The 22,051-nt window shown below is 40.5% G+C and overlaps 1 protein-coding gene across 1 annotated transcript in view; it reads right to left on the bottom strand.

Annotated features, from left to right (window-relative positions):
- Positions 1–22,051, bottom strand: part of BIRC6 (baculoviral IAP repeat containing 6) — a 319,798-nt gene that overhangs the window by 33,589 nt on the left and 264,158 nt on the right. Inside the window, 4 exon segments of the mRNA XM_048843594.2 lie at positions 1,985–2,146; positions 3,466–3,683; positions 9,147–9,257; positions 10,657–10,802. Of these exon segments, the coding sequence (XP_048699551.2) occupies positions 1,985–2,146; positions 3,466–3,683; positions 9,147–9,257; positions 10,657–10,802 (637 nt within the window).

The raw sequence follows: 22,051 nt of genomic DNA, 5'->3' as shown, positions 1-22,051 counted from the left end.
GTATACAAATTATAGACAAAGTTCAACTAGGACAGTATGCTAGCAAATGAGTGAAACAGAGAAATTAAAAAAAAAATAAAAAATCATAGAAAAACGTCACAAACTCTGGAGGTTCCAAAACGTATGCCTCACACAAATTCAATATCCCTGAGAATGTAATGACTTCTTCCCTGCCTTCCCTTAAAAATACTTTTTTTTTTTTAAAAAGGAAAAGGAAACTATTTAGCCAAACAGTATAGATGAACACTCTCTAACACACACACACATACACCTACCTATATCAAGAGAGCATGAACATTCTTGAATGCTTATGACTGATATGGACTCTGTTTTTCAACAGCACTTTTGTATTTAAGACAGGGGAATGTCTGAAACTAGATCTAAGACTGCAACAAAATCAAGGAAAGGGATTGAGTCGGGGTGAATGAGAGTAGGAGTTCAAGGAGATCCTGAGTGTCAGAGGTTCAGCCCAAATGAAGGCCATTCCTTAAATCCCATACACTGAAAAGGGGCCTCCCTCAAAGTGTTCTGAAATATGTCAGGTGCCACCTGAGGTGGCAGGTGAGCATTGTCAACAAGGTCCCAGAAGCGTGTCTGCTTTAAGCAGCCTCTTTCAGAGTCCCTGTAGCAGCGGTGGAGGAAATTCAAGTATGACGAATATTAAAAGTTACACAAAAGTACTTTGTGGAGAACGAACAGTTTGCATTCCTCTTTCACACGCAATCACCACCCTGGGACCTATGCAGAAATCCCACCAGTGAGCATCCCCAGATTATTTTGAGCACCTCTCTTTAAAATTCCCACTGGAGAACGGAAGAATTAGCTGCTTGTTGGTTTCTGAGGAATATTGCTAGAGTTCTTAAGTAATCTATCTATTTACCTATTTTAGGTAATTATGTGGCCTCCATTACCAAAATATTTGAGTGTCTCAACACCCCAGTGAAGCAAAGAAGTACTACTGTCCCTATTTTACAAAATGGGCAACTGAGGCAGAGAGACTAAGGGTAAAATTTCCAAAAGCACCTGACTGACTTGGTCTAAATCCCATTTCAAAAATGACCTGGCAATTTAGGAACACAAGGCCCTTGACTTTCAATAAAGCTTATGTGGTTTTGAAAATTTTACGCAAAGATATTTAGGAGCCTACATCCCATTTTCAAAAGTGACTTGGGCTCTTTGGATACTGATAACATAACACAAGTGCTCAGCCTATGAAATCTGGTGAGGAGGATGGAAAAGATGATGACCTTCTAGTGAGGTTTGCAGTTCTCCCCCTCAGATACGTGGTTGTTTGTTTGTTTGTTTGTTTTGTTTTTTTTAAATATTTCCCAATTGTTGCAATCTGGTCCATACCATAAGGGAAAAAAGCCCCAGGGTAAGTCATCTCTGGCAGTATACAAAGAGGGGGTGAAGTCCATTAGTAATAGGGAAATCAACCCAATTTCCTTTCAGTTTGGAAGGCAAATTTTAACAAGAAGCTTCTGGGAGCCCTTGAGAACCCCCACCAACATATAATCAGTCAAGAACAGCTGATAACCTTGGCTTCAGGGAGGAAAAATAAATTAGCACTTCTGCATATATAGTGCATAAAAGAAAAAAAGAAAGTTATATTAATAATGTATGCATAGTACAATTAATGATAAACTGTACTTTTATTAAAAGTTCTCTCTCGCATGCAAAGGCAGAACACACATTTTCTGCACAAACCTGCAAATTTCATACTTCCTTTCCTGGTTTGCTCTTCCTCTGTGCAGCTGCTGTGATTTACAGTAGAGAAATTTAAAATAACCTTCACCTCTAAAGTGCAGGTTAACTGTGGTTGAGAGCATGAGCGAGCACAGGCACAAGCAAGATTCTTGTCCATTTCACTTTGTTCCTAGCACAACACAAAGCAGGGCAGCAGGACAGACTGACCAACTGACCGACCAAGAAGTATACTTGAATACTGAATTTCATCATGAGAACTAAGTTCAATGCACATTACCTTGCCATCATTGTAAAGATTTGGATTAAATCTCACACTATGGCCTCCAGTTGTTTCCAGATTCACAAGTGGAGGTGAATTCGGATAGTCTTGTGGAAAATATACGTCAAATTCAAAGCAACCATTTGCATAAGGGGTGTCTGCTGGGCCAGTTATGAGCACCTATCATATAAAAAGAAATGTGACAAATTGCAGTTTTAAACATTTTATAATTGGTATCTTGAGAGGTTACAGGATAAACTTATTTTTTACCTCCAGTTCTACTTTGAAAATAATGCCTACATAAAAATGTCATAGTCTTACAAATCTGTCTAACCTAGTTGCATTAGTGATTAATCTAAGTTGTTAATGCCTCTCTCTCCTGGTAGCACTACCCAGCCAAAGCAGTTTGGAAGCTAAGTCTACTCCTTTTTTGTACATCATTAATAGATTGTTTACTAAATACCAATTACAGGGTCATTCTGAGTGCGTCTACACTGCAGTTAAACACCCTTGGTTGGTGCATGTCAACTGACTCCGGCTCGCAGGGCTTGGACCACAGAGCGTTTAACTTAGATGCAGATGTTCAGGACTGGACTGGAGCACACGTTCTGGGACCCTGCGAGGGGGAAGGGTCCCAGGGCCAGCCCGAGCCCAAATGTTTACACCTCAGTTAAACAGCTGATAGCCTGAGCCCCGCAAGCCCTAGTCAGCTGACATGAGCCAGCCACAGGTGTTTAACTGCAGTGTAGATATACCCTCAGTTACATCTCTGCAAGCCCACTGAAGGCAGTGGGGTTGAACAGGAGCCACTAATGGTATACTTTGAATGTAATGGGGTTGCACGAGTATATGTAAGGGCAAATTTTGGCCTGCAGAATCTATTTTGGCAATCTATTGGCAATAAGATGAAAATAAAATTGATACTAACATAAAAGATAATGTAGCCAAAATGACAACAAGACCTCTATTTGTGACATAAACACTACTCTCAAAATAACAAATGATTTGTCAAGCCACCTTCAATCCTTCAATTTCTAGTGATGAAAAGGAGGAAAGAATCTGGCTTGACTTTCAAATCCTGGGCTAAGTCTCAAGGCTAGTAATTAGAAAAGAGATGGCTTTACTTGTAAATTGAGCTTATTTTACATGGAAGTTATTGAGAAATTGATGTAGAACTGCAAGATACCATGTTTGTATCAACTTTTCAGAGCAGAACCTCACTTTAAAAAAAAATCCAAAAAATAAAATTATGCACCTATTTCTTTCATTAATCTGGCCCTTCTCTCCAGTTTTAACAGGACTTAACACACAGAGAATGGGTATGGAATATACACCAAGTTACTAGGACTCTTGTCACCTACAGGAAGTTTATAGAAGTTACAACTAGAAACGATTACAATGGTAAATTGAATAGTCATGTTTCTCATCAGTATTTAAAAATATTCTCCTAAATGTTTGTTCTACTGAGTACAGAGTCAGAAAGCGCCTTTGTTTCTTACCTTCATGATATCAAGCCGTTCCTCATCACAGCGTACAAAGACACTGGATGAAGATGAAAGTGGCAGTGATGTTGAAAGAGTCACAGCTTCTTGAGCAAGACGTCGAGCCCTGGCAGCACTGTTTGCATCACTTGCATTTTTCACCTGAGACATGTAGTGGTAATTTACTTTAAAAACTAGTTTTCCATCATCAACTTCAGAAACCATTTCAAATGTATCTAGAATAGTGAAAATAATATTTTTATTGCATTAGAAAAATAACGTTACTAATTGATTGATGGTGAATAAAGTGTCAAACTGATACCCATTGAAAAGTTACATTCCATGTAATCAAAACATTCTGCCCTTTCACGCCTCTTTTCTAGGCAGTTTTGTGAGTTAATATAGTGACCACAGAAAATGAAGCATAAGCAGTACTGGGTAGAAGAATCAAGTATAGTTCAGCAGGTTTATAAGCTTCCATGCACAACCATGTTAATGTACCTCAATTCTGATCTATAAAACGTCCTGTTATTCCAGACTAAGCACATTGTGGTCCTAAGGAATGAATAACAATAATTCTAGTCATGGCTCTATTTGGAGCAGACTGCCAACTATGTTTAATATGGGAAAATATTCATAAATATTAGAATGAGACCAGATTTTTTATCATCATTTGTCATTAAATGAAATTTGATACTTGGTGCCAAAGGTGAAAAGATAGCACCAATAACTCTCCCAGCTACATTCTCTGTTTTCATTGGCAATAAGCTGAAAATAAAATTGATACTAACATAAAAGATAATGTAGCCAAAATGACAACAAGACCTCTATTTGTGACATAAACACTACTCTCAAAATAACAAATGATTTGTCAAGCCACCTTCAATCCTAGTCCTGGCTTCTTTTTCTGAACCCCCACCACCCAAACTTGTATGTTGTGTAACAGAGGAATAGCAGTGAATTCCATAATTAAGGTTATGGGAGCCTTTCAACTAGAAGACTGACTTTGATTCACCATTTAAATATTCTGAGAAAGAGAACTCTTCTGTCTGAAATTGTTCATGCTCTGAGGCAAGAGGCAAATTACTGGGGAAATGTTGAGTTTAATCTGAAAAGTGTTTTTTGAGACAAGGGACCTAGAAAGAGTGCTTTTTCACTTCTGCAAGATGTGTTGGGGGGAGGGGGTGTTTGGGGTTTTTTTTGGACAAAGCAACTTGGTCTAAATACTACAGCTTTGTTTTGAACCATGAATTACTGTACTGTTTTCTTAGGGATGGATGAAAAGCTTTGGATTTAGGATGCAAAGTTTTGAATCCTGGGAGCCTCAAGAAGGTTTCTGTGATTATTACAAGCTCCATGAAGGGTCTTGTAAATATTGGATTGGAAATTTTACAAGACCAAATATCCTACATGATTTCTAGTACTTGTTATCTGAAATACTGCAAGAACATTCTCTCATACAGTATTTTGACTCTTGGTCTTAGATGGCCAGATTTTTAGGATAGTTTTATTTTTTTCTGGAATCACATGTATTTCATGGACCTAGTCCTCCAAACCCTTAGTCACCCATGTGAATAGTCCCCACTGATATCAAATGGGCTACTTCAGACTACTCACGTGAAGATTTATAGGACTGGAACACATTAATTGATCAAATAAAAAAAGAATTTTGTGTATGAGCCAGCAAGAGCACCTAGCAATAAATTATATTTTAAAAAATCTTTTTAATGCTACTCATACATTTTTTAGAAGTTCAGGAAACATTTTCCCGCAAAAAATCTTCACTGAAATGTTCATTAAAGTTAATAAGAATTATCTTTAAAATATTACAGAAATCCACCAAAAAGGTTTGTATGTATTTTCACTGATGAACCATGTTGGGAGACATGGAGGACAAATGCAAAGTTATGGTTGATTTTGCTAACTGAGGGTCGGATCCTGGAATGGGATCCACATGGGCAGACGGCTGTGCTAGAGTGCAGTCCTACCGAAGTCAATATGGGCCTAACCACACTGAGTCAGTTGCAGACTTTGGGACTGAGGTAAGGTTTTTGCAAAGCCTAAGGCTGTGACCTCTGACATGGACCCATGTCCCTAGTGGCTGTTGAAAGCTTGATGTGAGAATGGGATGAACTATCCACAGCCAACAATTTATGAATGCGTTTAGCCCCCTTTTCTGTTTATGAATTATCCTTGAAAGATTGATTTTTTCCCTAGTTTTCTCTCATTATTATTAGAGTGGCTTATGTAAAAATATCTGAACCTACAGATAGCTCAGAAACTACTCACACAATGACTACTGCTATGACTATTCCCGATTCATAAAAATCGCAGAAATGCAGGACTGGAAAGTACCTCAATATGTCATCAAATCCAATCTGCTGCACTGAGGCAGGACTAAGGCCTGGTCTACACTGAAAAGTTAGGTCGAGCCAGCTACATCGCTCAGGTGTGTGTGAAAAATCCACACACCAGAGCGTTTAGTTAAGCCGACCTAACCCTCAGTGTACACAGCACTAGAGCAACGAAAGAATTCTTCCATCAACCTACCTACCGCCTCTCAGGGAAGTGGATTACTTATGCAGATGGAAGATGACCTCATGCATAGATAGTGTCTACACTGAAGTGCTACAGTAGCATTTCAAGTATAGATAAGCCCTAAGTATTATCTAGACATCCCTAACAGGTGTTTACTAACCTGTTCTTAAAATCTGCCAATGACAGACTCCACAACCTTCCTGGTTAATTTGTTCCAGTGCTTAACTACCCTTACAGTTAGGAAGTTTTTCCTAATGTCTAACCCCCCTCAGTCTTCTCTGCTCCAGACTAAACAAATTCAGTTTTTTCAATCTTTCCTCTTATGTCACGTTTTCTAGACCTTTTATAATTTTTGTTGCTCTCCTTTGGACTTTCTCTAAGTTGTCGACATCTTTCCCAAAGTGTGGTGCCCAGAACTGGACACAGTATTCCAGGTGAGGCCTTAATAGTGGTGTGTAGAGTGGAAGAATTACTTCTCATATCTTGCTTACAACAGTCCTGCTATTATATCCTGGAGTGCTGTTTGTTTTTTGGCAACATCATTACATTGTTGACTCATATTTAATTTGTGATCCCCTGTAACCCTCAGATCCTTTTCTGGAGTACTCCTTCCTACACTGTCATTTCCCGTTTTGTATTTGTGCACTTGATTATTCCATCTTAAGTATAGTACTTTTACATTTGTCCTTATTGAATTTCATCCTAATGTATTTCATGCAATTATTAGTCACTTAAGTCCCATGTTATTGCTTCTTCATTCTACCAAACTCAGAGATCTTACAAGAAGGCCCACAAAAATTTCTGGTGTGAATACCCAGTAACATGAGTATTCATGACTAAGGCTGTTGATTTATCGCAGTTAACTCCGGTGCGTAACTAAAAAAAATTAATCACGGTTAATTGCAGTTTTAATTGCACTATTAAACAATAATAGAATACCAATACAAATGTATTATAAATATTTTTGGATGTTTTTCCACATTTTCAAACATATTGATTTAAATTACAACACAGAATACGAAGTGTACAGTGTTCACTTTATATTATTTTTGATTAGCATTTTCAGTGCAAATATTTGTAAACAAAAGAAATAGTATCTTTCAATTCATCTCAGACAAATACTGTAGTGCAATCTCTTTTTCATGAAAGTGCAATTTACAAATGTAGAATTTTTGTTGTTACATAACTGCACTCAAAAACAAAAAAAGTAAAACTTTAGAGCCTACAAGTCCACTCAGTCCTACTTCTTGTCTTAGTAATTGGCTGAACAAACAAATTTCTTTATATATATGGGAGACAATGCTACTCGCTTCTTATTTACAATCTCACCTGAAAGTGAGAACAGGCATTCACATGGCCCTTTAGTAGCTGACTTTTCTTAAACATTCACATGCCTCTTCGTGCTTCGGCTACCGTTCCAGAGGACATGGTTTCATGCTGATGACGTGTTAATTAAATAATAATGTGTTCATTAAATTTGTGACTGAACTCCTTGGTGAAGAATTGTATGTCTCTGGCTCCATTTTACCCGCATTCTGCCATATATTTCCTGTTATAGCAGTCTCGGATGATGACTCAGCACGTTGTTTGTTTTAAGAACACTTTCGCTGAAGATCTGACAAAACGCAAAGAAGGTACCAATGTGAGATTTCTAAAGATAGCTACAGCACTCGACCAAAGGTTTAGGAATCAGAAGTACCTTTCAAAATCTGAGAGGGATGGGGTGTGGAGAATGCTTTCAGAAGTCTTAAAAGAGCAACACTCTGATGCGGAAACTACAGAATCCGAACCACCAAAAAAGAAAATCAACCTTCTTCTGGTGGCATCTGACTCAGATGATGAAAATGAACATGCGTCGGTTCGCACTGCTTTGGATCGTTATTGAGCAGAACCCATCATCAGCATAGACACATATGCTCTGCAATGGTGGTTGAAGCATGAAGGGACGTATGAATCTTTAGCATATCTGGCACATAAGTATCTTGCGACACTGGCTACAACAGTGCCATGCAAATACCTGTTCTCACTTTCAGGTGACAATGTAAACAAGAAGCAAGCAGCATTATCTCCTGCAAACGTAAACAAAAACTTGTTTGTCTGAGCGATTGGCTGAACAAGAAGTAGGACTGAGTGGACTTGAAGGCTCTAAAGTTTTACATTGTTTTATTTTTGAATGCAGGTTTTTTTGGCACACAAATCTACATTTGTAACTTCAATTTTCATGATAAAGAAATTGCTCTACAGTACTTGTATTAGGTGAATGGAAAAATACTATTTCTTTTATCTTTTTTACAGTGCAAATATTTGTAATCAAAAATATAAAGTAAGCACCTTACACTTTGTATTCTGTGTTGTAAATGAAATCAACGTATTTGAAAAAGTAGAAAACATCCAAAAATATTTAAATAAATAGTATTCTATTATTAACAGCACGACTAATAGTGATTATTTAATTGCTTAACAGCCCGATTCATGACACACTCCAGAAATGTATCTCTGAACAAAATATTGTCTTACAATTATTCATAGAAGCAAATAAGTTGGGTTAAACAGTTGTTTTTGCAGCATTTGTAACCCCCCCCCCACACCAATATTTGAGAAATGATTATAAATACTATCAAAGCATCTAAGAGCCCGGTGACGGACCAAGACCCCATTATGTTAGGTGCTGTACAGACGCAGATCAAAGAGACTGTTCCTGTCCTATATAGTTTACAATTTAAATACAAGACACAAGAAAACAGAAGGATATAGAAAGATAGATGGAGGAAGCACAAGGAAACAAGGAGACCATGTTGGTCAGCAGTGGTCTCTGAGAACTAAAACACACACAAAGATCATTTTGTAATTTGCATTTGAAACACCCTGTACTTAATACATTTGAACATAATTTAATGCAACTTACCACAACCTGAAAATGTGGATATGGGTAACTTTCTGTATAAATTTGTTAGTCTCTAAGATGCCACAAGTACTCCTCATTCTTTTTGCTGAAACAGACTAACATGGCTACCCTTCTGAAACCTTTCGCGTGTGAACAGTTTACTGTCTGAAGTTATTCACATGTGCAAATCTTTCCTGGACTGAAGCCTCATTGTATGTTTTTAGAATTCTTCTTTCTACACAACAACATTACACAATATTAATACTTCTTAACTTACCAAACTGGAGTTTTTTCATGACAGCCACATACTTTTCTTCAAGGGACCTTAAAACAGACAAAGGCTTGGGCTTCACAGAAGCCTTTTTGGAGTATTCAGCCAACTTCTTTTCTGTTATATAAATATTTAAAAGTGATATATATTTTTCCACATAAGATTAAAATCTGATGTTCTCTCATTTACTAGTGACTGGTTTCACAACGATACTGAACACATATTCCCCATAAGTGATAACAAAATCAGCTCTTTATTTCAGATTAAGTTGTGCTTTACAAATAATGTAACTGTAAAGCTCAAACTATCAGCTTGCATTGTGAATTTAAGATAGTTTTCTTAACTTTTTATAAAATTCCATGTTTCCCTACCCTATAGACTTGTAGAAGACCACATATATTGTAAAATCAGTGTTACCAGAAGAGCTATTCATTTTTGGTTTCTTTAATTTCTGTATAGACACCAAATGTTATATGAAATTTCTTCCATTTTAATCCTTAATTTAGGTTTTCTTTGTTCTGTACTTAATTTACTAAGAATTAATTTTTTTATTCAAGAAGTTTAATTGCAACAGCAGAGTTATTACTTTGTCAGCTTTTCTCATACTCATTTTCCTCTTAATGTTAGACAAGATGTTACATAATTGTGATAAAAACTGGAAGATACAGCATTGTCCCTTACACTAACCAGTTTTGTATAATCTGACCAAGAATTTTAAAAACAAGTGCCAAAGTTTCCCAGGAAACTGCTGGGTGTTCAGCAGTTTTGAAAATCAAGCCACTTAAATCCAAAATTCAAGACTTAGGGACTAGATTCACAAAGGAACTTATGCATTGCTATGCTAAGTGTTACAGTGCCTAACTTGTAGGCACTTTGATACCAAGTGGAATCTACAGCCCTGAATTAGATACCTAGGCTCCCGATGCAGTGCAGAGGGAGCAAGATAGATGCCTAAGAATGGGATCCACAAAAGCCAGCACACTGAACTGGGAGCTGCCTAAACTAGTCAACAGGAAATTCCAAAGAGGGGGGTGAGTCCTAAGCTGTCCCCTTCAAAGGGACTTGGACACCAATCACTGCTTGGGAATCATTGCGGTGAACCCTCTTCTTGAGGTAGGCGCCTAAGCTGCTGTTGTGGTTTTTGTTTGGGCAGGCAGAGGAATGCCTACTTTGAGGATCCCGCTGGGGCATATGCATGAGATAGGCACCTGGATGCTAGACTGTGGCAGCTCACTGGATAAAACTTAGGGAAGTTTAATGGTGGAACTGCAAGGGACTAAGGACTTTAGACATCTGCAGGGTTACATGGCATCTGAGCAGAGATTTTGAGGATCTCAGTGTTGCCTAAATATTGGACTTAGGCACCTTAAATGGCAGCTGGGCATCTAAGTCCTAGGAGTCTAACTTCTGGCATCCATTTTTTAAAATCTTGGCCTCTGAATTTTATGTCAACAAGCATGCTAAAAATCTTATGTACAGTATTAATCAACATATTGACTATTTTATTTTATTTTACCTTGATTTGCTTGGCGCAAACTGGTGGTAGCAGCATAAACTATCTCAGCAGTCTTCTGGATGTCCGGTACCAAAAGCGTCAGCCCCTCTGGTTCTTGATCAGAAGCATCTGGTTTTACTCCTGCTTTAGCTTTTTCTTTTTTAGACCTGTTTGTTGAAAAGAATTGGGGGAGGGGGGGAAGAGGTTATAGGACTGTAATCAGACACAGTATTCAGAAAGGTTTCAGAGTAGCAGCCGTGTTAGTCTGTATTCGCAAAAAGAAAAGGAGTAGTTGTGGCACCTTAGAGACTAACAAATTTATTTGAGCATAAGCTTTCACGAGCTACAGCTCACTTCATCGGATGCTGTAGCTCATGAAAGCTTATGCTCAAATAAATTTGTTAGTCTCTAAGGTGCCACAACTACTCCTTTTCTTTTTGAGTATTCAGAAAGCTAGCTATTATTGACAATGGGTAAAAACATTAGCACTAAAAACAACAAAGCCTTTTTGAAATGCAATGTGTCGCCACATCTACCATGAAATATGATAAAAACTGAATTGTTTCCTATAAATATCACAGTCATTAGCATATGGTCTTGACTGGACCAGCAAAAATGTGTGTTTTGGGTACAGCAAAATGAAGTTTGAAGAAAGGCAAAGATAAATGACTGTCATTTTAACAAAACTTTTAATCTTGCCAACCCACCAATAGTTTACATCTGCATATAAATAGGCTCTTGAAGAGAAAGCATGAGACTGACAATGCTAAATTATTTAGTGTGTATATTTTCAAAGTTTATTTGTAAATTAAGTTCTAATATGCATATGCACTGAACCCTATGTAAACCATTACAGATTTTAATGTGGGCATTTCACAAAATCATTTTCATTTAGTTCTAGTGAGTTTTTTGCTTCTCTGTAAATCTTTGTTTTAAAAGCAACAGCTGTTCATTTTAAGACTCAAACAAGATTAACAGACAAACCACCACTTGTTTCCTGTTTTTCTATTATCATAGGCATCAGTATAACAAAAAGATGCTTATGTAAGTAGAAATTAGCAATTTAATGCTTTGATGCTCCAAACTACTACTATTTTTTTCCCTTTTTTGTGTGTGCCATCACTGAATAGTTCAGACGCTCTGTATATTTTAAAACAGGCTGAAATTGTGTTAATACTGTTTCTAAAATATTCAACACTGAGGAAATTATGGTGATATTTAAGGTCTTTGAACCTCATCAAATAAAACTATCCCTAGAGTATGTTAACAACAAAGTTAATTTATTGTAGCAACACTGATTTTTCCTTGTACCAGATTTTTTGCTCAGAATGATGCTGACCTATTGTTTTCTTAGAAGAAACACTGGATTTTCAAGAGTACTCATGCAGAGAAAGAGGGGAGCTAAGCAACACACTCTATTAACGCCACAGGAAGATATTTTTAAATGCACAAAAGGCAGTTGGGGTGCCTAACTCCCACCATTTGTGCTTTTCAAAATCTCCACCTTAGTCTTTTGCTTGTAGAGATATAGACTAAGATTTTAAAAAATGGGAGCCTAAAGCTAGGTTCCTAAATCTGTATTTTGGTACATAAAGAAGTGGAGAGATTTTCTGAAGTGCTGAGCCTCTAATACAGGGGTGGACAAACTTTTTGGCCCGAGGGCCACATCTGGATATGGAAATTGTATGGCAGACCATGAATGCTCATGAAATTGGGGGCTGGGAGGGTGTGAGGGCTGCAGCTGGAGGTGTAGGCTCCGGGGTGCGGCCAGAAATGAGGAGTTCAGGGAGTGGGAGTGGGCTCCAGGCTGGGGTTGCGGTGTGGGGAGGAGTGAGGGTTCTGGGGCGGGGCTGAGGATGAGGGGTTGGGGGTGCAGGAGGGTGCTCCGGGCTGGGACCGAGGGATTCGGAGGGCGGGAGGGGGATCGGAGTGGGGTAGGGGGTTGGGGCATGGGAGGGAGTCATGGTGCAGGCTCTGGGGTGTGCTTACCTCAAGCAGCTCCCAGAAGCAACAGCATGTCCCTCCTCTGGCTCCTACGCGGAGGCACGGCCAGGCGACTCCACACGCTGCCCCATCCGCAGGCGCCACCCCTGCAGATCCCACTGGCCATGGTTCCTAGCCAATGGGAGCTACGGGGGCGGCACTTGGGGCAGAGGCAGCGTGCGGAGCCCCCTGGCTGCCCCTATGCGTAGGAGCCAGAAGGGGGACATGCTGCTGCTTTTGGGAGCTGTGAGGAGTGAGGCAAGGCTCTGACCCCGCTCCCCGGCTGGAGCGGGGCAAGCCCCAGAACCCACTCCCCAGTGGGAGCTCGAGGGCCGGATTAAAAAATCTGGAGGGCCAGATTCGGCCCCTGGGCCGTAGTTTGCCCACCCCTGCTCTAATAGCACCAAGTGAAGGCCACAGATTGGCTCTTGAATTCAGAATTCTCAAGCTGCTTGCAAGAAACAAAGAGAATGCACCTCAGCTTTTCAAGATTTTCAAAACCCTCGAGATTTACAAGGAAGAAAAATATGCCAAAGGCAAAGAAAATGTGGCTGGTCAAGCTACTGAAAGGGAAATTATTGTCTTAAAAATTATTTCAAAAACCCCTCTTCAAAACAGGTTAGTAGGGGCTCTATTCTCCATAATAAATCTCATATATTTTACTTTAGATTTGGAAAATCTAAATTTCTTCCTCCAATTTTAATTTTAAAGCAAGTTGTAAATAAATGTACAGGCCCTAATTCAGCAAAGCACTTAAGCACATGTTCTAAGACTAAGAAAAAGAACCAAAAACATACAGTGAACTCTAAAAACAGTTCAATACCAGTAATACTTAATTTAGCAAATGCTTTGTTAGCTAGATAATAAGTGTAAGAAAGAAAATTTAAAAAGAGGAATAATTAGACAAACAAATATGAGTTTTTAATATCAACATATTCCCTTTTTCTGCCTCCCTCCCTTTCCTGAGTGTTAAGCATCTTAACATGTAAAACTATTTGTTTCTTCACAAACAAACAATAGTGCCTTGTGATGTGGGGCTTTTATTCTGCTCAGGTGGGATAAAGGGATCTTTAAAGAATAGAAACAGACACACTGGAGAATCTTTCCACAGAACAGAATTTCCCACGTGGGTTAGGGTTGGCAGAATGACCCTATTCTGCCACCCTCAACACCACCACCCCACAACCTCTAGCTCTTCACAACTGGTGTAATGTTCATACAGGGCTGTTACAAGTTGATACATCTTAGAGCAGCTCCAAGGCTGCTGTAACTAGTGTGCCAGGGGCCAGAATTCAGCATGTGCAAAGAGCCACCTCTCACACGCTCTCCTCCTCCACCTAAATGTTTAATAAAGGTATTGATAAATGACCAGGTTGCTGCCCTGCAGATTTCCTCAGTTGAAGCATAACCTTTCTGCCCAGGATGTCACCAGAGATCTTGCAGAGTGTGCTTTGATTCCTTCAGGAATAGGTTTGCTGAATGCCTTGTATAGTTTGAAGAGGTTTGCACAATGCCTAACAATCCATCTGGTCAGGGATTGTTTGCATGCCCAAAGACTGTGGCATTTTGGGAAAAACAAAACAAACAAGGAGCACGACTGCAAGATCTTTAGAGCTATAGATATATCCAGATTGTGCGACAGCAGAATGCTGTGGATTTGGACAGAACGATTGGAGGATCACTGCCATGTGAAGCATGGAAAGATGAATTCAAATTTATGAATCTATACAAGTCTGACATATTGTTATGGGGACCAAACCGTTCACTCAGTCAGCCGGTGTGTATATATGCACAACGACATCTAACTTTAACTTTTGGCCAAGTTCAGTTTTTACTTTATCACTCTGTGATAATAGAGCTTTATATGGTGCATGTAATTTTTGGAAGTATCTCAGTTTATCCTTAATGCGTCCCAGTCTGTTAAATCTCCCAAATTCTTTTAAAATCTCTTCTGTATTCTGTTCAAAAGGAAAGTTATATATACATTTGGCAATCTGCATTTTCCAGCTGCTATTCTCCCCCAGCACATTCTCCATTATTTCAAAACTCTACTGTAGTGGTTCTCAACTGGGGGTCTGCATCCCCAAGGGGCCTCAAGCAGGAAACCAGAGCCCAAGCCTCACCACCCCACGCGGCTAAAACCCCGAGCCCTGGCACCCGCCACCATGGGCCTGAAGCTAGGAGCCCCAGCAGCCCCCACCACAGCGGTGAAGCTGGGAGCCCTTGGGGAGCAGTAACCACAGGGGACTTCTCCTGGCGCACAGCCTCTAGGTATTGCCTCCCTACACCGTGAGCTACCCTCCTGCCTGCACACAGTCCCCAGCTATCCCCTCCCTGCACCCTGAGCTACCCCACTGCCCGCACACAGTCCCCAGCTATCCCCTCCCTGCACCCTGAGCTACCCCATTGCCCGCACACAGCCCTGAACCATCATGTCATAAGCGAAGACTGACCTGCCCTGGAGCGGGGAGTGGAAGGCTGAAATAGAGGCCAAGTGGTCCTTAATCAATGGAGGGATAACCCTTGGAGCTTGAGGGTCAGAAGGATCGCCTGCAGCGAGGCCCGTTCAGCCCAGATACCTTGGTGTGAGGACCAGCAGGTGAACCTTTTCCATTTGGCCAGATAGGTCCCTTTGGTGGAAGGCTCTCTGCTACCCAACAAGACATGTTGGACCCAGGCCAAACATTCCTGCTCTTCCACATTCAGTCATGCAGTAACCAGGCTGTCAAGTGCAGCACCACCAGGTTTGGGTGCAGAAGACTGCCGTGGTTCTGGGACAGCAGATTCGGCTAACGAGACAGCTGCAGTGGGGCGGCTACCGAAAAATCCAGCTGTGTGCTGAACCAGTGCTGGTAAGGCCAAGCCGGGCTATCAGGATCACCTTCGCTTTGTTGTGTTTTATCTTCATAAGGACTCTGTTGATCAAGGCACTGGGGGGAAGCCATACATCAGAGCCCCCGATCATAGGAGCAAAAAGGAGTCCGACAGAGAGCCCCTGTTCACCCACCCCGAATCAAGCACCTGGGGAGTTTCCCACCTCCGGAAGATTACACCCACCACCTCCAGATGGAGCGACCACTCGTGGCAAGAAGAGAAGGTCAAGCTGAGGTCCCAGGCACTCCAATAGGGCCACTGCGCCAGCCACTGGCCCTGCTGCCAGAACAGCATCATGTAGATCGACGTAGCCTCAGGTGCCCAATTGTGCTGGTGCTGCCTTGGCAAGGGGCTGAACTCCCTTTCCATGCCAAAGGAATCCCATTCCTGTGACCACCGTTGGGCCGTTGATTCCTGAGCGTGGCAACTAACCGTCACTGTGGGTGAACAATGCCTCGAATAGGTAGATGGGTGCTGGGAGCAGGGGGATCGGTACCACATCAGAGAACATTCCCACGGTGTAGGTGACGATCATCAACATTGTGCAGACAGTTGGCAGGAGAGTGACTAGTGCTGGCCATATGATGACCGATGTCTCCCTCTGGGAAAATCTCATCAAGAGGGAGGAGACCAGAAGCGCCATGCCAGAAATCTTAAATGTCGAACCAGTGACCTGAGCTGTTGTAGAGACCTGGGGCATGGTGACGGAGAGCACTGCCTCAGCTCAGGGGACCGGCAGCATTCACTCACCTCTGGGGTGTTATTACGACTGGCTTGCCCTCATAGGGAGCCTTTGCTGGGTCCATCGCAGTGCACAGTGCTGGCTGTGTTTGGAGAGTCCTTTGCTCTCTGGGAAGGCATCGGCCCCACTATGGGTCTGGGTTCCCTACCACTCATGGAATCAGTGGCGGATCCCTCATGGGGGTTAGGGGCCCCCTCAGGGGTGATGGGGGGCGTCTCCATGGAGCTCTGGGGTGGATCGGTGGCCGAAACTGGGTCCTTTACCCCATACCCCTTGGCCTTTCTTGCCTGGTACTGGGGAGTCACACTTCGACTTCTTCTTGGGCACTAGAGAAGGGGAGCGGTACTGGATAGAGCCCACTGCCGAGGATGCACCGCTCACCAAGGACGAAGTACTGGGAGTCAAGTATGGTTGGGAAGGCTCAGAGGCTGGGCGGAGAGCACCCTCCATGTGGATGGCCCTCAAAAGGATGTCGCACTCTTTGTGTGTTCTGGGACGAAAGTTCTTACAGATGCAATACTTCTTCACATGTGATTCCCCCAAGCATTTCAGGCAGCTGCTATGGAACAGGGCTTAAAACCCAGAGACTGGGGCAAAGTCCCTACCATGACTCTAACTTACCAACTACAGTACTTAACACCTACTCCACTAACTGCTGTAAACAAACTATTTACAAGACACTAAAACTCAAAGAAAAGGAGAGAACCACTGAGCACTTGCTAGGCAAGGGAAAAAAGGCGCTCTGACCAACCACCACAGATGGTAAGAAGGAACTGAGAGGGCCTAGGGCCGGCGGCGCCTAATATACCAATGCATAAGCACAGCACTCCAGAGGGCATCACAGCCAACCCCACAGATACCACGCTAAGGGAAAAAAATCTCTGACAATTGTGCACATGGGTACACACACACTAGAATAGAATCAACATGAGCAAGCACTCAAAGAAGAACTCAATATTCTTCCTTTCCCACCCTCAGCTTAGAAAGCTGGATATCAGCAGGCTTTAGCTTCCTGTCATATTACATTTGCAGTCTTACAACGACTGCGACATTCTATGGCTACTATTTCTGAAGTAAAAGAGGAGCAGAAAAAAAGCTTGAAGGTTGTCTTTATAAAGGTACAGAGAAGGGTACAAAAGGTGTAAGGAGTTATAATTCTGATATTGGAACACCATGGCAAGGTAAATAAATGTACTCGGGAAACAGGCTTTTGGAAAAGTGAAAAACTTTTCACTTCTTAAATCATATTTCAGAATAGCTTGTCCAACTATCCCCAAAACGTTGAAGAAGAAAAAACAAAACAAAAACAAAACTTTCCTCATGCAGAATGCCACACAAGAAAATTTAGTACAATTTCTTCAGCTTTGGTTAAGTTTGAGGAAGGGATCAAAAGCAATCTTATAATGGAAATAGAGTTATACTCTTAATTTGGCTAAACTATTTACTCTCAAAACAGAAGCAAAGCCTGGAAACCTTTTAAACTTTACTTGGCCAGTTCTATGAAGTACCGTAAAGAGTCCTTGCAAACCACCTTAAGTCTGCAGGTGCCTCTAAAAACCTTTATGTCCTAGGACTTGATCAGTTCCACTACACTTCTAATGGAGCCACTTATGTGAATGAGTTTCTCCAGGTTGAATCCATATTATGTATTATACAGTATCTCTCCTGGGTACATGTAAGTATCAAAACTATAAAGTCAGGTAAGCCAAACCTCACTTGAATCAGGGAGTTGGTTGAGGAAATGGAATAAGCTCCAATATAAAACTTTCCAAAACAGTAAACCACCACCAACTAAAAGAAACAAGAAAGTCTGTTATTTTGCCTCATCACGTGGCCTGGGACCTTGTCTCCTGGAGACATTTTCTCTTCCCCAAAATGAAGGAGCAATAAAAAAAGGGGAAGCATACCTTTTGCCAGATAAACTAAAGGATTAGATATGCACTAATAACCACACTGAGATGTAACCCAAGATCATACTATGCTAGCTTTCACTCATTTACAGGATTTGTGGCTGTTACTAAAAAGAAATCTAAACAAAGCCTCTATCCTTGGACCTGGCAACGTATCCCACTAAAGCATGGAACACACACTCCTGACTTGTTTGTCTGAAATTAAGGCAGACCCAAACAGAATTACAATTAATCTTGCTTTTGGTCCTCCACGAGAAGAGAAACCCCCAGCCTTTAGGGCAGCATTTCTCAATGTGGAGCACAGATGGTGTGGAAGATGTATAAATTAAGACGACGGGGCCTTTCACACTACATGGTGAGACTGAAGGAGGTTGTGATTGAGCCTCATTTCAGGAAAATGAAATCAACTTTTAAAAATTTGGCAAGAGCTGCTTTAAATTATTCCAAAACTGGGGTCTATTAATTTTCACAAAGGCAAGGTATGACAGCTCAGCAAATTATCACAAAGCTAATACCCATAACTGCTCTGCAGCTAGATTCCTTGAAGAGGAAAATTATTTAGGTGTCAAGTATTAACATGATAACCCAAAACAAACTATATTTTGGGTTTACAAGTTTTGCTAGTAATGACTAACTGCTAAATAATTAGCTCTAGCAATGTTAGATTCCTTGGTTCTGGTGATATGTGGGAAATCCAAAGCTAAAATTTAGGTCTACAGTTTAATGGATGCAGGGGATTTAGGGCCAGATCCTCAAAGGCCAAAGGGGACATAGGCCATAGATCCTTAACTGAAATAAAAGGGAATTATGCACCTAAATACCTTTTCAGGATCTGGACCTTAATATCTGCTGCTACTTCAGTAGCTAGACACTGACTGGGTACAGATGGCTAAATTTTCAATAGCGGTCTCTAATTCTGAGTGCTTTATTTTCGAAGGGTCTAATGTTAGTGGATTTTCAGAGGCATTGTGCTCAACTGTGACAATTGACAGGGCACTATAAGTGATTTTTGGGAGAGCAACAGGCGTTGGGGCAAGTACCTCAAGGAGGTACCTTTGTCTTTACTTTAATAATTTGACATTCAAATTTGGTTTACCTTCTCCATAAGAATGCCTTGCAGTAGTTATATCAAAGCAATAACCTTTTTAACCTTAAGTAAAATAATGGTTGGAGAGACTGGAGAGGAAACCACAGTTGCAGGTTAATTTATATCTCATCTAAGATCTAGGTAACAGTCCTGCTAAATATGATGTCTTGTAGTTATTGTAGATTAGGATTCAGTTTTACATTCTCATACTTTGTGTCCCCTTGCCCTCTTGCTGTAAGATACAAGTATCTTTGCTCATGTTATCTATTATTTTGTGTATCATGCCCTTCTCAGTGAAGCCTTCCTATTGTTTCTCCCTCCTTTGGGCTTATTACTCATTTAAATGCCTCAGAAATCTGTCTACATGTGGATGCCATCATCATTATAAACATGATGCAAACCTTTGGATCACTGTACAATCAATGACATCTTTCAGTTACACTACCTTTGATTAAGCTTTATTGTCTTGCCTCCTTGTCTATGTACTTAGCATTATATCCAATTTTACTGATAATCTTTCAGTTTCTTTCCAATCAACATGTGGTACTTGAAATAATTCCTTTGAACTAGATGGGGAAGGGATCTGTCTCAAGGGATTAATTTCCATGGCCTGTCTGATCAAACATTTCTTTTGGCCTGAAATCTATTACAATTTAGACATCTCTTCATCCCAGGACACTTCTGTCTTCCTGACTATATTGCTAGCCACTCTGAGACAGAATTTAATTCCCTTTTAGTCATTAGTTATTACATTTTGTTTTACATTTAACAAATCCACTTAATAGATGATCACAGCTTCAATCATCACACAGCCCTTTCTAAATAACCAGACCCAACTCTACCTATGGCAGGAGTCTTTGCCCATTCCCAAACACTAGCAAAAGTACACAGTTTTAAAAACAGATTCTTGCAAACTGAAGAGATCAAAGCTCTTTTGAAGGAGACCTTTGGAATCACTGACCGAAGTCTCAAACCAGTCTACGCCACATGTATCCCAAGCAACAATGGGAAGTCTCACACACATTGTGAAATTCAAACTCCTATCCCCATGCTAAAGTGGTTATCGGAAGGGCTAAAACAATACTTTGGTTCAAACCCAGTGAAAGATAAACTTAGACTTCAAATGGAGTTGGGTCACAGAAAAAATAAACACCAAAATAAGTAGGGAGGCAAGGGAGAGCAAAGGTTACAGGTTAGAATTAGGCCTCCTTGGAATCCTTTGGTCCAGCTTGGGTCCATGAAATAGGACCTTTCTAGCAATGTGAATGACATGCTGTCAATATAGAAACTTCTGCTGGTAGTTCCCTTGTAGGCAGAAAAGACTGCATATCTGAAGAAGGTTCCATTCACCAGGCTTTTATAAACACGTCAACAGCTTTCTTTTGAGCCCAAAACTTAACTTCATGCACCTGATGTAAATTCAAAGGTAAGACAATAACCCATGTTTGAAAGAAGTGTGGTTTTACTCCACCATTTGTAAATGCACATGCCACTGGTAAGTCAAATTCATAATTGTGGAACTCCAGGTCTGCCTTTTTGTGTATGAACACTGTTTCCACACAAAGTCTGAATTCCTTTTCTCTGGATTTAGAAGATTAGGGGGAAAATGATCCGAGAATCTCTCTAAACTCCCTCTGATACATGTGTACTTCTAGAAAAAAGGGAGGAGAAGGCCCAGCTGAAGACTGTACCACACCTATGTGGGAGAGAGGAAGCTGCTGAGAGACCTCATAAGCCCTTCTGGAGAGCCAGAGAAAGGCACATGAAGTTCTAAAATTGAAGCGGGAAAGAGAATAGATTCCCCACATTCCCACAGGCAGAGTATAAGTCTGCAGGTGTGTGCATGCACATGCACACACTAGCAGTGATGATCAGTTTTTGAGCACTGATTATGGAGATTTAAATAAGATCATTCCATTGAAATCACCTAAAAATCAACAAGCCCAGTAACAAAATACACCAAGAATAAATTGTCATAATACTTGCAATGGGAATAAGTAATCCATATTAACATTCTCCCATTCTTTTTCTCTACTTTTACCTGGATGCTTTAAAAAACAACAACCACTAAAAAACTAAACAAACAAACAAACTCTTTATTGCTCTAAAACTCTGTTCCAAAATTCTGTTTTTAATGTGAGACAAAAATTATACTCTACCAAAGTTAGCAGATACAGTGCATGTTGTAATTTATCAAATTTTTGAGTAGATGAAAGTGCTAGAATGGCAAGGAGATGAAACTAAAAATTTAATGTAGTCTCTCAAGCTTACATTTAGAGTTTCACAAATGTTGGAAAAAAAGATGACAAAATCATCTCAGCTCACATTTAAAGTGCTGACAGCCGATGGAAAACTGAGCAATATTTCAATGATATATGCGCTAGACAAGATAGAGTACGTGCTAATAATTTAAATTTTTAATTTAGCTTGTGCTAAAAAATGACATCCTTACCTTTCACACTGTGCTAAATGAATAATGAGTGATGATACATTCTGGAGACAACTTCAATTTTTAAAATCAATACGGAGACTTATCCAAACTGAAAATTTCAGAGAAAATTTGATCACACTGAATGGTAAATTTATCAAAAGTGTTGATACAATAAAGCCACTGCACCTTTCAGCTCTTCGGTTACAGAGTTACTAGTAATGGTAATTCTTGGAGAGAATTATATCAATATTCACATTATTGGAATAAATTTGTCCTAGGCTTGCAAGCTTGGAATCTTCCAGAGAACAATATTTGGGCCATTCACCCTCTCATGCCTCCTCACCTTATGTATGTCTCCAAGGGTGTAAAAAGGACGTGTGGTCCCAACT

Source organism: Caretta caretta, chromosome 3 (assembly GCF_965140235.1).
Source record: "Caretta caretta isolate rCarCar2 chromosome 3, rCarCar1.hap1, whole genome shotgun sequence".
NCBI classification, from domain to species: Eukaryota; Metazoa; Chordata; order Testudines; family Cheloniidae; genus Caretta; species Caretta caretta.
The sequence above is the reverse complement of the archived record's forward strand: the minus strand, read 5'-3'. Positions and strand labels throughout refer to the sequence as shown.